At 38.8% G+C, this 16734-nt stretch overlaps 1 protein-coding gene across 1 annotated transcript; it reads right to left on the bottom strand.

Moving 5' to 3' along the window:
• Positions 1–6414: 6414 nt before the first annotated feature.
• Positions 6415–11528, bottom strand: LOC149239287 (small ribosomal subunit protein eS21y). Its single transcript, XM_089373384.1, has 3 exons — positions 11295–11528; positions 11056–11188; positions 6415–6835 (listed from the first exon to the last, which is right to left on the bottom strand). Exons 1-3 carry the CDS (start codon positions 11342–11344, stop codon positions 6773–6775), a joined length of 246 nt encoding a protein of 81 aa, XP_089229510.1. The 5' UTR covers positions 11345–11528; the 3' UTR covers positions 6415–6772.
• Positions 11529–16734: the final 5206 nt, after the last annotated feature.

Here is a 16734-nt window from a genome sequence, read left to right as displayed (position 1 = left end):
ATTGAATCTTGTCCTTGATGAGAGGATCTCAATGATTGCTCTTCTTAATGATTGCTCCTTTCATTCTTGCTTGGGCTTTGTCTTCACCTCGGCATACCATGTTAATTTTAGATAACAATATGGTATGTTCTATGCTTAAGAGCAATTTTACTTCAATTTTCTTATTAGCCCAATATCAATATCCATATTAGTAATCACATCAACATGACAGTAAAATGCAGATAGAACATAAACAATAACAGTTGAAGACGAACCAAGACAAGAGGACACAAGATATGGCACCAGCGAGTGACAAACCCCAATGTGGGGAAACCCTCTGATTAATTCTTCTTATTATTCTTCAAAAGTTCAACAGAGAGAGAGAGTACAATATGCAATATTCACTTGCCCAATCACAGTGAAATTTGTCCCAACAAACAAAAGCTACAGAAAACCCTAATCAAAGAGTCAACACTGGTCAACAAGGCAAAGTTTGACCTCCAATACAACTCGGTCAAACTTGGTCACCTCTGCCTCCAACAGCAAATCAAATCAGCCCAAAAACAATCCAAAAATATCCAATCAAACCTAGTCAACAAAAATCAACACTGCATCAAACTCTTCTACAATCAACGTTGGTCAAATAGCCTCGTTTTCTATGCCCAAAAATGTGGCTTATTCAAACAAAGATATCCCTCACAAAACACAATCAAAACAGGTCAACGCTGTTGGTCAAAAACCCTTATGCAACTTCAGTCAACGCTGGTCAATGCAGGGACAAAAAAGAGATGTCTTCTTCGCACGTGTGGAGAGTTGCCTCAGAAATTCATACCCAATCAACAAAGGAGAGAGAAATATGTGAGTAAGTAAAAGTGTCTAAATGAGGAGGAGGCACCTTGTATTTATATACAAATGTTGAGGATGAATAGACGTGATTGTTGGGCTTCTGAGCCTACATTAGGTTGTTGGCCAACCTTGACAATTTGTCCATAAATAGATATATTTTCATAATTCCATTTGTACATGTCATAATGAGATGATCTTTAAATCAATCCTACACCTTTCGGAGAGAGGAATCCAATAAAAATATTTGTTGCCTCATATGAGCTGTCCAAGGTGAAGTTTGGCCCTAGTTGCCAAATTTAACATGAATTGACCCCTAACACTAGCTATTACCCGCAAACTGACGGTCATACGAAAATTGTGAATAAGTGAATTGAACGATATTTGCGCAACTATGTGACAAGTCAGCGAAAGGCATGGATTAAGTGGTTGTACCTTGGGGAACATTGTTACAACACCACCTACCACTTATCCATTGAGATGACACCCTTCAAAGCTTTGTATGGATATGATGCACCATCCTTCAACGACAGAGTTTTTGCTGACAACAAGGCACCCCTTGCCAAAGACTATATACAAGAAAGTTAAGACATTCTCAAAGTACTCAAGGAAAATATACAAGCTACTCATAATCAACAGAAGTTGTATGCATACCAACATTGTACAGAATGCAGATTTGAGGTAGGAGATCTTGTTTTCTTGCGATTGCAACCCTATAGACAGTCTACACTCAAAACGAGTGACAAAAAAAACTGAAGCTGAGGTTCTATGAGCCCTACAAAGTTCTCCGAAGGGTTGAGTGGCATACGAGTTGGAGCTACCTAGTAATAGCGAAATTCACAATGTATTCCATGTTGATACCTCAAGAAGGCAATGGGTCAACATGTCACCACCTCCATCAAGTTGCCACCCTTAGATGAAGACAAAATTGATTCCAGAAACGATCATGGCAGTACAGGAAAAGAAGTTACAAGGAAGAGTAATTCCGAAATACCTCATCACATGGAAAAATTTACCAAAAGAAGATGCAACGTGGGAAGTAAAACAAATTCTACAACACCCAAATTTGCAATTGCTTGAGGGCAGGCAATTGCAGGCAAGGGGGATTGTATCTACAAATTGAGGACGAATGGACTTAGTAGCCTATCCATCCCAATAGGCTATAGTCCTTGTAAAGAGTATAAGAAGGACGAATGGACTTAATAGCCTATCCATCCTAGTCCTTGTAAAGGGTATAAGAACCCCAAAATACGCATTGTTAGGCAAATTTTGAGTCAACTAGGTGAAAAAAAAAAAACAAAAAAGCTTGGGTTTTGAGTAAAGTTCACTCGACCAATTAAAAAGAGATGAAACCCCCTAGAAAATCTACTAGAAAATCTATAAATAGACGAGGCTTGAATGCATTTGGAAACATTAAGTGGGAATCATTTCATTTGTTTTGAACATTGGCTCTGAGGGTTTTAAGACCCCTTCTTCCTTTATCAAATTTCGGTGGTGAAAAATCCCAACCTAATTGACTTTTTCTTTCTTTCTCTCTGTTCTGGCAAAGGGAGTCTTTGAAGGAGATAACGAATTTTTCTGAAGAGTTTCATCCGCAGGTAGCAAAGTTTTCTCTCTTTTATTTGGGCCAAGGATAATTGGGAAAGCAACAAAGTCTACTAGTACCCGTCTGACGCAGAAAGCATAACCGGAAGATAAGCGAAATCACTTGGTGATTCAATCTTGTTTTGGGCAAAGGATCATTGAAGTATTATCATTGGCACAGAAAGGGTTTCCGGACAGATAGCGTAGTTGTGCGTTGATTTTCGAGCTAACACAGAATATCGCATCCAAAAACCAAGCTCGGTCTGCCCATCGCTCTGTCCAGGACGGCCCTGTAATCGAGATCCGATATCTTCAGCTAAGGTAGCGAAGCACGGCTCCGAACCCTGCAATTAGTCAGAGACGGATCAAGAATTCTGGGAATGAGAACCTCTTAAAACTAGCGAGGAGCAATCGAAAGCCTGGAAGTGATACGTGTTGGCACTGGATCGTGATTTGTGAATTCGGCACTAATCTGGATTGAATGCGAAGAGTTATTTCACAGGGAACGTGGGTTTCAGGCTTCTAACAGGCATCATTTCTTGTCACAGAAAGGAACCGTGGTCCCTCAACAAAGTCGAGTTCCCAACAGTCGAAAAGCAACGCCTCCTGGAGATTGTGGTGGTAAATCGCAGAACCAGACCCCAAATTGCAAGAACGAATTAGGAGGCTAACACAGAATATCGCATCCAAAAACCAAGCTCGGTCTGCCCATCGCTCTGTCCAGGACGGCCCTGTAATCGAGATCCGATATCTTCAGCTAAGGTAGCGAAGCACGGCTCCGAACCCTGCAATTAGTCAGAGACGGATCAAGAATTCTGGGAATGAGAACCTCTTAAAACTAGCGAGGAGCAATCGAAAGCCTGGAAGTGATACGTGTTGGCACTGGATCGTGATTTGTGAATTCGGCACTAATCTGGATTGAATGCGAAGAGTTACTTCACAGGGAACGTGGGTTTCAGGCTTCTAACAGGCATCATTTCTTGTCACAGAAAGGAACCGTGGTCCCTCAACAAAGTCGAGTTCCCAACAATCGAAAAGCAACGCCTCCTGGAGATTGTGGTGGTAAATCGCAGAACCAGACCCCAAATTGCAAGAACGAATTAGGAGGATAAAATCTGTTTAGAGTTTTGGATTCGTCAGTTAGAAAGAACTTAGAATTCTTGATTACGTGGACTTTATAGTTGAGCATTGGTCTATGAACTGGAACGGATCCTTTTCTCGTTGAATACAAATGGGACGTGTAGTCTGGAATCGAATTGCCTATTGTTAAATTACATATCACTGTTGCTATTTGCAATTATACTTGAATTGACTGTTATCTTGTGAGAGAGAATTGCCGTACTGATTATTAAAAATTTATAAATGGCCAAATAAGCATACTATCATGCATTATATTGGAACCCCAGAGACAAATTAGGGCAAAACAATTTGCTGCCATTTTACAGATGGGTATGCAAGTTCGCTCTGGTGGAGACCTGTCTGCCTCCACCATACAACAGAATTCAGTGACAAAGGTATCGACATGTGAATGAGAATGGTTACCAATATTTCGATACCTTAAACTGAATATTGATATTAGAGGCATGGCTTAGCAAGAAACAATAAACGCTAATATGCGATCTGCCCACCTACAACCCTACAAGGATTCTGACTACTGGTGTTTAGTAAGATAGCTCCGTACAAAACCCTACAAAGATTCTGACTACTGGTGTGAAGTAAGATAGCTCCGTACAGGAGCGTGAGTTGGAAATTTGTTGATCCGCTTCAAGGTTGTACAGGCTAGAGGGTGAAGAGAGCTGCCCTATTTTAATTACTAAATTTGGAGAATTGAATTGCTGTAACTCTTCATCAACCAAAGGACATTGATCACAACCCATCTTGATTAGTACAGCAACTGGAAATTTACTTCATCATCATCAATCCGATGCCTGTGACAACCAAAATCAGCCATAATCAATATAATGCCTGTGATAACCAAAATCAGCCGCATTGTTGGACTTTCGACATTTGTTTATTCACTCAGAACAACTGCCTATTTTTATCTGCACCATCATTATAGGCTCATTATACATAGTTGCTGAGCTGATTCTATTGATCCGCCTAGCAGTCCTTGCTATTTTTCTTTTGTAGGCAAAGTTCTGAAATTTGATTTTTTTATGAAATGATTATAGCATGCCTGTTGGGGTGGATGACTACGTTTCCCATCGTTAAAGGCACCACATTCTACAAGTCAGCAGCTGTGATTTCTTGTGTCAGTCTTCAGATATGTCAATTCGTTCTCATGGAGGTTGAGGGCTGTCTCGGTGATGAAGAGAGGAGAATCACACAGATTCTAACGGAGCAGTCTAACTGTCAGGTGTTTTTAACTTTTTTTAACTTTTTTCCTGGAATCTGGCTAATAAAAATATTAATGAGAATTATTAATGAGAATGTGTCTTTGTTGTTTAAAATGTGTTTTTAAATGCATAAACGGATTCTGTTTGAAATGTGCTTTTAAATGCATAAATTCATACTCACACACCCTTGGAACACTTGCAATATACAAATTACAGAGACCAAAATTACCATTCCAAGAAATCCCCACCAAATTATTGATTTAATATACAAATTACAGAGCCCAAAATTACCATTCCAAGAAATCCCCACCAAATTTTTGATAAAATCAATAGCCAGAAAAAGATCAAAAAGATCCTCACAGTTAGACTACACGGATTATAACATTGTATCTACTATTTGGCATACGTAGACGACAATTTATCTCATTAAAACCAACTTCACAATCGGCCTCTTACTTACGTAAAGCTTCCACAAGGTCATCGAGTCCATCAAAAAGGAAGTGCATCAAACGACACGCTTAAACTGGCCCTGGGGAGGGGCTTCCAAGATGCACCAGATGGTGGAATTGGCCCCCCCGTGGCTGTAGATTGCAATGATTTATCTTCACTAAATAATATTTGGCCTTTAGATCACCCCCACCTGGGCTGTAAAAAATGCAGCTCTATAGCACAGGCAGTCGAGTACACATGACAAACCTACGTTATGCATCTCAGCCACCACCCGCACTGTCACAAGCGCCTCCCGATGCAACAATTTTCTAATTCAGCACATTCCACCTATATGAAATTCATCGAAGTTCGTAATTTAATTTAAACAAAAAAAACATATCTCATTTCTAAAGGAACCATATGCCATGAACATACGCTATGTCACCTCAGTGTTTTTGTAATTTTGTAATTTGAAAAAAAAAAACACATACCTCATTTATAAATGTGCCATATGCCATGAACATACAGTATGTCACCTCGGTTTTTATTTTTGTTTAAGTGACTGATATTAAAAAAATATCACCAATGCAAAAAAATGATAAAATTCATTGTTATGTGTCCCCCGACACAATCTTACAAAACGTTTGCTTGTCACCTCAATTTATGAGACACTGGCATACTCTGGACCTTCGCATATATTTATGGCAAAATCTGGCATGTAACAAGATCTAGAGTAAATTTTTGCTAATCAAATTCACTAAAATTAGCTTGTTTAATAAACCGCTATGAAATTCAAAAATATAACATCAATTGAAAAAAAAGGAGCGCATGACCAGGTTCACCATTAAGTTCGCCCTGCTGCAATCCTACTAAATGTTTGTTTGTTATGTAATTTTATGAGACACTGGCATAATCTGGACCTTCGCATATATTTGTGGCAAAAACTGCCATATAACAAGATCTAGACTAAGTTGTTGCTATTCAAATACACCAAAACTTTTCCAATTAAACCTAATGAACACCACAGTGACTAGTACGCACATATGCATAGAAGCTATACGGAATTTGATTCATTTGTGTTCCGACAATTTGGTATCCTGATTGAATCTGGTTGTGCTGTTTCTTGTTAGAAAATTGAATTATCATTAATTAATTTGTGGGCAGACCGTAATAGTGACCAGCTCATTTCAATTGTTTTTATCCTGCAAAAAATCATGCATGTAAAAAGACGACATCATCATCATAAATACTAAAAACCTTCACCTTACATGGCTTATCATTCATTTGCTTTTATCCTGCAAAAAAAATGCATGGAAAAAGACATCTTTCACCTTACATGACTTATTTAATCACCACTGCTACTATTATATAGACCATCAGATGAATTTTCGCTACAGTATCAACCAATAAAAGACATGCTCGACAAGGAAAGTTCAGCTATTTTAAATCCAAAATTTGAGTTGGCAAAAATTAGAGTCCTAGGAGATCATATTTAACTATTAAACAGCACCCCAATTGTCTCTATAAATGTATATTGCCATAGGGAAATTTAAATGTTACATCTTCTCATCCAAATCCAACATCTTCGTCATCTTGCAAAATTACTGACCAAGTTCTACTTTCTTCTTCTGCCAGAGCCTATCAAATGCACTGTCAGCATCCCCCTGCAAAGGACAACAGTTGCAAATTACATGATAAAATTATCCAACACAAGTATAGCAAGCCATAAAATAGATCTACAGACAATACATTATTGTGAATCCCAATTACTGAGAAAGAAATGCAATCCCAAGTAGAGAAAAAAAAAATGTATTATGTAAGTTCTCAAGAAGCTGAGTCATTACACAGTTTAATTATTAATACATATAATCATTTGCATGGTAGCATTTTGTCTTAAATTTACTGACATGTATTATTAGGTTAAGGATAATTTCTTAAATTAGGCTAAAAGTAAGTCAACATCTTTTAAGCTTGATCATTAATGGAAAATAATTATTTAAGGCCATGTAAAAAGCATCTATAGCAAGAATATAGTCATATAGATCCTAGCACCACAGAAGTGATATTGCTATGTATATCATGATGATATCTGAAATATGCAATGACTGGCAAGCTTGTCTTTCTAAAATGCTATTACCTATAGGAAGAACATTGTTAATCCTCTTAGCCCAAGGGGTTAGCTAGTTCCATGGCAGCAGGTGGCCAGCCAGTTCAAACCCCCCTGGGTTACACATCTATGTGAACAGGTTTACTACAGATGCCATCCACCAATGTGGGAAAACAATCCTTGGGCTTTCCAACAAGATTTTCATTGAAAAAAACATAACATTACTAATCTTGTCCAAAGCATTTACATTTTCCTTTCCTGCTAATGAAGGCATAATATAGAATTGATGTGAAATGGTTGTGAGGAGAAATTGTTATCCTCTCCACTCAGTTCAAATATGACCTTTTGACATGTTTGCTCTTTAGCCAAATGTTGATGAGCTATATACATTTTATTCATGAGTTGATGACTTGACTTTCAGCCCTGAAGAATATAAAGTTTACCCTCGGTACCATCCTGCAAACGAGGGAAGTGCCAGGGAGGTTTTGCCAGGGATATGTTATTGGAAAAAAATATATTAAATTTGATATTTTCCTTGTGACTTGCATCTAGCAAGGACTTTACTGAATGCAGATCAAATCTATGCTCAGATTCACATCTATATCTTTATTCTCATTTTCTTCTCTTTTCAGAACCTTGGGAATAATGAAGAATATGATGAAAGAGTAGAGGCAGAAATGTGTTTTATCTTGCATTTTGTGCGAAGGGAGGGAAATTGTCATTAAGCTACTTCTGATTTACATTACTGCTCACATTGCATCTCCTTAAAAAGGAGATGGAATTACCATGTATTCTTAGAATCCTTTTTACAAGTTATCCATGCCATCAATTCCATTTTATTTCTAACATTTTTATCCATGTGAAGCACTTAAACTTCACTGTGCTCTCTTTTTATTCCTATGAACAGGTACAGGTATGGTAAAGTAAAAAAATGCTACCGGTTTATAAAAAAAAGGTTTACAGATTATGTAAAAGAAAAGAAACCTCTCCTCAAATGCATGTGTCCCCTTAGTATAGGGATAAAATTACCTTGTATTCTTACAATGCTTCTTACAAATTATTCATAAAATCAATTCCATTTGATTTCTAACATTTTTTATAAGTGAAGCACTTAGACTTTCATTCTGCACTCCTTTTAGTCCTACGAAATAAATGCAGGTAAACTGGTTTGAACAAAAAAGGCCTACAGATTATGTAAAAGAACAGCAACATCTGTCATCACCTTACCTCTCATTTTGAAAATTGGACAAACAGATCTTGCAGAATTCTATAAGCTGAAAAGAGAAACTCAATGTAAAAGGACTACAACATACACATCAAATCTACTACTCATATTACTATTCAGCACAGGCTATCATACTAACTTTTAACACCAGCCTAGATCCATCTTAAATCCGAATCTAACAAGTGCCGTGAGGGATCAAGTCCGGAGTTAAGATGGATCTAAGATGGTACTCTTGCATTCCATAATGGATTTGGTGACAACCATTTTTGTAGCAATTGGGTCATTTGTAGCAATTGGGGCAGCATCCGAAGGAGTAGATCCTCCTAGTGGAATTGGAGTTTTTCTTGCAGATTATTCTACACTAGTGTGAGTGGGATAGTTTCACCCCCAACTCTTCTCATTCCTAGTTCTCAAGGTGGAGCTGACTTATGGAAGGTTATAATCACAATTCAACACATTGGTAAGCTTTACAGGAAAGGTAAAGTCTCTCATCCCAGCCGTTTCATTTATAATGATTCTTAAAAATTCTCTCTTTTTCCAACTTTTTATTTTCTATTTTATTTATACTAGTTTGTTATAATTTCCAAATACTTTTGGCTAGCAAACCTTTAGAAAGAAGGTGCATGAATTTAAAGCTTGACCAAGGGATAGATATATTTGGTTTTTTTGAGTTATTTTGCATATTTTACATCGGTATATCTAATTTTATGTGTGCAAATCAGCAAGTACATGTTGTTGTTCTTAATTTTAAAATTGCAGATTTCACCAAAAAGGTACTTTACAAGCCTCCAAATACCAAGTTAACTGAAAATTTAATTTTAGTGCTTGTCTAAGGCTTAAAATTGGCCTTAACTAGCCAAATTTTAGTTTTTCAACTTTTCCACACTTAGATTTGACATTCAGGAGTGTTTTGGCACTTTTGGGCGACTATTCAAGGGTTTCTCTTGATGATTTTTACATTTTTTACATAAATTACAGACCTGTCAAAAGAGAGTCGCGAGCAAATTTTAGGAAGAAATTCCTCCAACCAATCATTTAAACTTAGAAATCTTTATATATATGGTCAAAATATTTTAGATAAACTAAAATCCATTATTCATACGTTATATATAATGAATATTTTGAAGTTTTATATGTGAATTTACAAACCTGTTAAAATAGGGCAGCAAACATTCCTGTTTAAAAACATGTCTAACCAAGTATTCATTTATAGAATAAAAATGTTTCCTGGTTAGCATATTTTTCGTACACTAATTTTCATCATTTACTTGCTGAGTTTTATTGATTTTCAGTGTGTTTGCGTGCTAGTTTAACTAATCTTGTGTTGCATATTTATATATCAAGTCAACAAGGCAACAAATACAAAATTCCTCCCTTCGGCCATTAAACCCTATTACAAAGCATTGGTTTTGTATTGGTTGGCTGAAGTTACATTTTGGGAAGCCTCCCTTGGCCTTGCGGTAGGAGCTAAGGCCTAAAGAGTGGAGATTTAGGCTGAGGTGACAGTGGGTCTTTGTACTATGTGTGCCAACCATAGTGGATTGTACAATCTTCCATAGTCCACTAAAGAGAGCAGTAACAAGAACCATGAGAATGTGAGGATTGATTTTATGATTTGTTAGCTAACTTAGTGTATACCCTGGATATAGTCCTTATACCATATTTAAATAAGTAAACTGTGGGTTTTTTTCCAATTTATTTTTAATTAAAATCTGGCTTATATTCTATGGTAGTGTCACACCTCGAGGCTTGCATCAAAACAAATCTCAACCACTGGCACCAAACTCTGCTTGGGAACATACTCCGCCAGGCAGAAGACCCAAGATTTAGATTCAGCAAGTTAAAAACATAACGAATATACATATTTATGAAAACAAATAAATTTTCATTTATATCAAATTGTTCCATGCCCGTACAATGCAAAATGTAAATAGATGTCCATAATTGTTGCCTTGTGCATGGTGAAACAAGAAACCAGCACAAACTGCCTCTGTTATGTTGCCCTAGTTGCCATAGTTAAGTTCGTGGATGCCCTAGTTGCTTTGGTGCGCTACTTAGTCCTCTTGATCACCTGTGGTCACATTGACTAAAGGGCAAAACAGAGAAGCAAAAAACGCAGGAAAAAGAGCCAGTTTCGGAGGGTTTCTTGGCACTTACAGGTTAGCCCGAGTTTGACTCCCCTAAGAGTCAAAAATGCTTGTCGAAGGCCAAGCAGAGTCAAGGTCGAGGACTCGCAAGCCTGATAACACTGATCTCAAAAAAGGGAAATAAGCCTTCGTCAACAAAATATAGATTTGAACCTTGAGTGGGATTGGTTTAGTAGCCTCGTTTTAAAGCCAAAGAGAGTCAAATTCAAGCACTCTCAAGCCTGATTAGACTGTTTTCAATAAAGGCAAATAACCCATATTTTAAGAAAATACAGATTTATTTCTCGAGTAGGATAGATTTAGTGGCCTGAGTATAGTGCAGTTAACAAGGAAGTGTTACAATAATGCAAGTGTTTTCCCTTTAAAAAAAATAAATAAAAAATAAAGCTCAGAATTCATACAAACCTGTGCTCGGACAAAGCCGGAGAGAGCAAAGGTTGTGAACTGGCCCGTGTATATTCCGTTCTCGTCTAGGTGTCCGATATTTAGCTGCACCGATGCATGGTCCTTTGAAGTTATCAGTCGATTGGTTGCAGAGCTGTCCAATACATACGAAGTCAATTTCTTCAACCTCCGCCCACAAAAACCAAAAAATTGAAAACAAAAACTGCTGTGAACCCACCATAAAAAGCCAACAATTTTACCATTTTCTTGGAATGTAAAGATCGATATTCTGTCCTTCCTCGTTCTGCATGTTGGTGGCGCAGGAATGACCGCTTCAAGTGCCGACTACCTCTCTATGCCTCACAGATTATGCTGAAGCTGAAGGAGGGCGAAGATAGTAAGACAAGTTAGGAGTAGGGTTTTATAACTATTCCCCTATCAGGAGCAATAAAATACTAGCATAAAACAGATCGTTTTAAGGTTAGGGTTTCATAGTTAAAACTTATGTTAGGAGAGAGGGACTTTATAATTCAGTGGGGAGGAGAGATTTGTATTCTTCTAAATTGTTAAATAAAAAAATAAAAAATATAAATATAAATAAAAATAAAGCATAATATATAGAGTAAATTAAAATATAGCAGGGAGTAAATTAAAAAATAATAAATAAATAAATTTTATTTATTATATTATAATTTTATTTTTATTAATAAAATTATAAAAAAAACTCATAAAAATATAATAAATTGTTGAATTTATTATAAAAATATAATAAATATATATATTAAAATAAATAAGGATTTATATTTGTAATTATGATATATAATTAATAACTAGCAATTGCCCTAAAAGGTGCAAAGAGAGGCCGATAAGATTCTTAAATTGGAAAAAATGTATTTTGGTTTCCATAATCAAGTAACAAATGAACTTTGATTTGGAATATTATATTTTGAATGATGCAATTGTCTTTGAGCTTCACATTGAAGGTAGCAAAGCATGTCCACAGGTGTTCATTGTTATGCTCTTAACCTGCAAGACGATACCAGAATACCAAATATACGAAGAAATATACCCAGGACATAGAACAATGAGAAATAACAGCAAGTATTTTATTATTCAGAAAGCAATGTTCACTTGCCTCTTCGAGGGGGCAACCTCCAATAGAGCTGAACTCAATTACAAAATAAGACACGATGCTCCTCGAGGGGAGTCTTTATCCTTTATATATTCATACATGCAACACCATGGGGCAATTCCATGGTTCTTATTAATACCATCTATCTAATACCATGGCCCATTTGCAACTAACTATGGTCCCTTCATTAAATGCGGGTTAACCACTTACAATTATTAATATGGGCTTTATTGACTCTATAACTATGACTCGATCCTATTACATAAATAAGGGGGTTAGGGTTGGACCCTAACATGCCCTCCCCCATAAGAATAGCCTTGTCCTCAAGGTTGAAGCTGCGGAAACTGCTGAAGGAAAGTAGCTAGTTCCCAGGTGGCATCTTCCGAAGAGGTGTCTTTCCATTTGACGAGGACTTCCTTGATCGTGCAACCACACAGGTGTCATTCTCATGTGTCAAGAACCTGTTCAGGTTGGAGCCAGATTGATCCTTCTTCATCCACTTCAGGTAGATTGGTTTGAATTCTGCAATGGTTCCCAATCACTTTCTTGAGGCATGAGACATGGAAGACTAGATGGATTTTTGCAGTGGGTGGCAAAGCTAGCTTGTAGGCGACTTCTCCAATGCGCTGAAGTACTTGATACGGTCCGTAGAATTTTGGAGATAATTTCTGACAACCCTTGTATTTGAGTGATGTTTGCTTATATGGTTGCAACCTCAAAAATACCTGATCCCCTTCTTGAAATTGGCGTTCTAAGCAATGTTGATCTACCTGTTGCTTCATGTGATTCTGGGCTTGATGAAGATTCTCTCTAAGGTGGGCCAACATGGTTGTGCGGTTCTGTAGGAGTTGATCCACTGCTTGTACCTTCGAGCATCCCTTGATATAAGAAGTAGGGGAAGGAGGGAGTTGACCATAAACTGCTTCATATGGAGTCATTTTGGTGGTGGCATGATAGTTGGTGTTATACCACCATTCGGCTAGAGGTAACCACTGTATGCAGAGATGTTGCTTTTCTGAAGTGAAACACCTAAGGTAGGTCTCCGGACATTTGTTGATTGCTTCAATTTGACCATCAGTTTGTGGATGATAGGAAGTACTAAGTTGTAGTTGGGTCCCTTGTAGCCGGAAGAGTTCCTGCCAAAATTTATTGGTGAAGATCGCGTCACAATCAAACACAATGGAAGTGGGCATGCGATGCAATTTGAAGATCTGATCCATGAAATATTGAGCGACCAAAGTCGGTGTAAAAGGGTGGGGTAGGGCGCAAAAATGAGCATACTTAGAAAGTCTGTCCACAACCACCATGATGACTGACTTGTTTCCTAACTTTGGAAGACCCATAATGAAATCCATAGAAACCTCCGTCCAGATTGAGGCCGAGATGGGCAATGGCTATAATGTGCCTAGGGATTTGACTGTTTCTCCTTTGTGGCGTTGATAGACGTCGCATTCAGCTACAAAAGTAAGAATGTCCTTTTTCATGCCTGTCCAAAAAAATGATCTTCGAGTGCGAGCATACGTCTTCTGAAAGCTTGAATGTCCTGCAGTGGGAGATGAGTGCAACTCCGCCAAAATGCGGCTTTTGAGGGTGGATGTTGGTGATATTACGACTCTGTCCTTGTAGCGAAGAATCTCATCCTGCCACGAGTAGCTCGCTGTGGAATTTGGATCCACCTGCAATTGATTAATGAGTTGGGAGAGCCAGGGATGTGAAAACCACTCCTTGCGAGCCTCTTCAATCCATTCTGGAATGGGAAGGGAAATTGCGAGCAGGGTACTTTCCTCCTCAAATTGGCAGGATAACGCATCTGCTACAATATTTTCGCACCCTTTCTTGTAAATTATCTCATAATCATATCCCAGCATTTTGGCAAGCCATTTATTTTGTTGTGGTGAGGATAGGCATTGCTCCAAAAAATATTTAAGGCTTTGATGGTCTGTGTGGATTTGGAAACGTCGCCCCAATAAGTATGGTCGCCAAGTATCTACTGCATGTAAGATGGCCATCATCTCCTTCTCATAGGTAGATTGTCCCAGATTCTTCCCACTTAGTTGTTGGCTCGTGAAGGCCAAGGGTCGACCTTCCTGGATTAAGACCGCCCCAATACCCGTACCAGAAGCATCACATTCAATCACAAAAGATTTGGTGAAGTCGGGTAGTGCTAAGACTGGAGTGGAACACATGGCATGTTTGAGAGCTGTAAAGGCCTGTTGTGCTTCATCATTCCAAAGGAATGATTTTTTCTTGAGGAGTTGAGTGAGGGGCCTAGCAATGCGACCATAATTGCGGACAAATTTGAGATAGTAGCCTGTGAGACCCAAAAATCCTCTCAGGCTCTTCAAGGTCTTTGGTTGAGGCCAATCCTGCATTCCCTGGATCTTTTTGGGGTCCACCTTGACACCTTCACGCCCCACAATGTGGCCCAAATACTCAACTTCTTCCATGCCAAAAGAGCACTTGGACATCTTGACAAATAATTTATACTTGCAAAGCAATTGCAAGAGCAGATCTACATGTTGAAGATGTGTGGCCCAGGTGCGACTGTAGATGAGGATGTCATCAAAGAAAACAAGGACAAATTTTTTGAGATATGGTTTGAGCAAGTGGTTCATAAGGCTCTGAAAAGTGGATGGGGCATTACAAAGACCAAATGGCATGACCAGGAACTCATAATGGCCTTCATGAGTTCGGAAAGCAGTCTTTGGAATGTCTACTTCTTTCATGCAAATTTGGTGGTAGCCCGAGCGAAGGTCGAGCTTAGTAAAGAATTGAGCCCCATTTAGTTCATCCAGCAAATCATCGACAACCGGGATGGGAAATTTATCTTTGACTGTCAACTTATTGAGGGCCCTGAAGTCTGGACACATACGCCATTCCCCATCTTTCTTGAGCACCATGACCACCGACGAGGAATAAGGACTGATGCTGGGACAAATGACGCCTGCTTCCAAGAGTTCCTTGATTATTTTTTTAATTTCATTCTTTTGGGCGAACAGATATCTATATGGGCGCACATTTGATGGTTGGGCCCCTAGGACCAAAGTAATGCTATGATCATGTTCCCCTCTCGAGGGTGGAAGCTCATGAGGCTTATCAAAGATTGGCAGATGGTTGTTTAAGATCTGTTGCATCTCAGGATGAATATGAAGAGAATTGGGTTTGAAGGCCTGGATGGCATTAAATTGGGCTATAACTCCATGGTGGCCCTTTTTAAACCATTTTTCCATCCGATGTGAGTTGATGATAGAGGGAGCTCTCGCCTGGAGTCTGCGGAGGGTATGTGTGTGGTTGTTCTGCTTAAAGCTCATATATAACTCCTGAAAATCCATTGTGATTGGGCTAAGTGTGCAAAGCCATTCAGCACCGAGGACAATGTCGCACCCTCCCATGTGTATGGCAAACATGTGGGTCTTTAATTGATAATCCCCCATTTGAAGTTTGACATTTTCACAACGGCCTTCACATTTCATTGTCCCCCCATCAGCAATTTGGACCTGGAAGTTAGAAACTGCTCGGAAAAAACAATGCACTGCTTCCGCGACTCTTTGATGGATGAAATTATGTGTACTGCCACTATCAATCAAGACTACTACTGGGCGATGCTTAATAAAACCTCTCAATTTGAGAGTTTGGGGCGAAGAAATCCTTGCCAAAGCATGCAGCGAGATAATTAGTTCTTCAAGTACATTGTCCTGTTGGTTGTCCTCTTCTTCCTCCTCTGGTTCCTCAAGTGGTGGGGCTTCCTCCGATGAACTGTGATCAATAGCATCAATTTGAAAGAATTTGGGCTCCTTGCATTTATGCCCGAGGGAGTATTTCTCATCACAGTAGTAACATAATCCTTGCTTTCTTCTTTCCACCATTTCTGCTGGTGACACCTTTTGAACCTTGAGTGTTTGGATAGTGCTTTAAGCTTGTGTGGGGTGACCCTTGGCGATGAAATTTAGGCGATTGGACTAGGCCACTAACGCACGTTCTACTTCAGAAGCTATCCTGCAAGCATGTAGCCATGATCTAGGGTGGTGCAGTCGGACGTGGGCTTGTATGGCTTCTTTGAGACCACTAACAAAACATTCCATCTAGAACTCATCGTGTAGACCTCCAGTGCGGAAAGCTAAGGCTTCAAAGGCGGCAATATATTCGTTCACTGTTCCTATCTGTCGGAGCTTAGTGAGACGACCCAAAAAATCAGATTCATGGTCAAAGTGATCCATAAGAGCTTTTTTGAATGTCTGCCAAGTCAAGGGTCTTCCATAGCAACGTTGATGCCATTGCCACCATTGCCATCTTTCATTGTCCAAGTACATGATACCCACACTAAGCTGAGTCGCATCATCCAAGATGTAATTCAGTGTGAAATATTGCTCCATTTGTGCTATCCATGCGGCCAGGTGAGAGCCATCAAATTTATACATGTCCAGCTTGGGTGGTTGCAGATGGGATTGTTGGTGGGTGCCAAAGAGGTGAAGAGACTGGCTAGACCTGCCCTCAATGTTTTTATTGCCAATAGATGCCTTCGCGCGTTCCTCCATCTTGCCCTTACAGAGTATTTCATTTAAGTTCTG

Source organism: Pinus tabuliformis, chromosome 8 (assembly GCF_031772625.1).
Source record: "Pinus tabuliformis cultivar Carrire ecotype Pingquan chromosome 8, CPIR1, whole genome shotgun sequence".
Lineage (NCBI taxonomy): Eukaryota > Viridiplantae > Streptophyta > Pinopsida > Pinales > Pinaceae > Pinus > Pinus tabuliformis.
The sequence above is the reverse complement of the archived record's forward strand: the minus strand, read 5'-3'. Positions and strand labels throughout refer to the sequence as shown.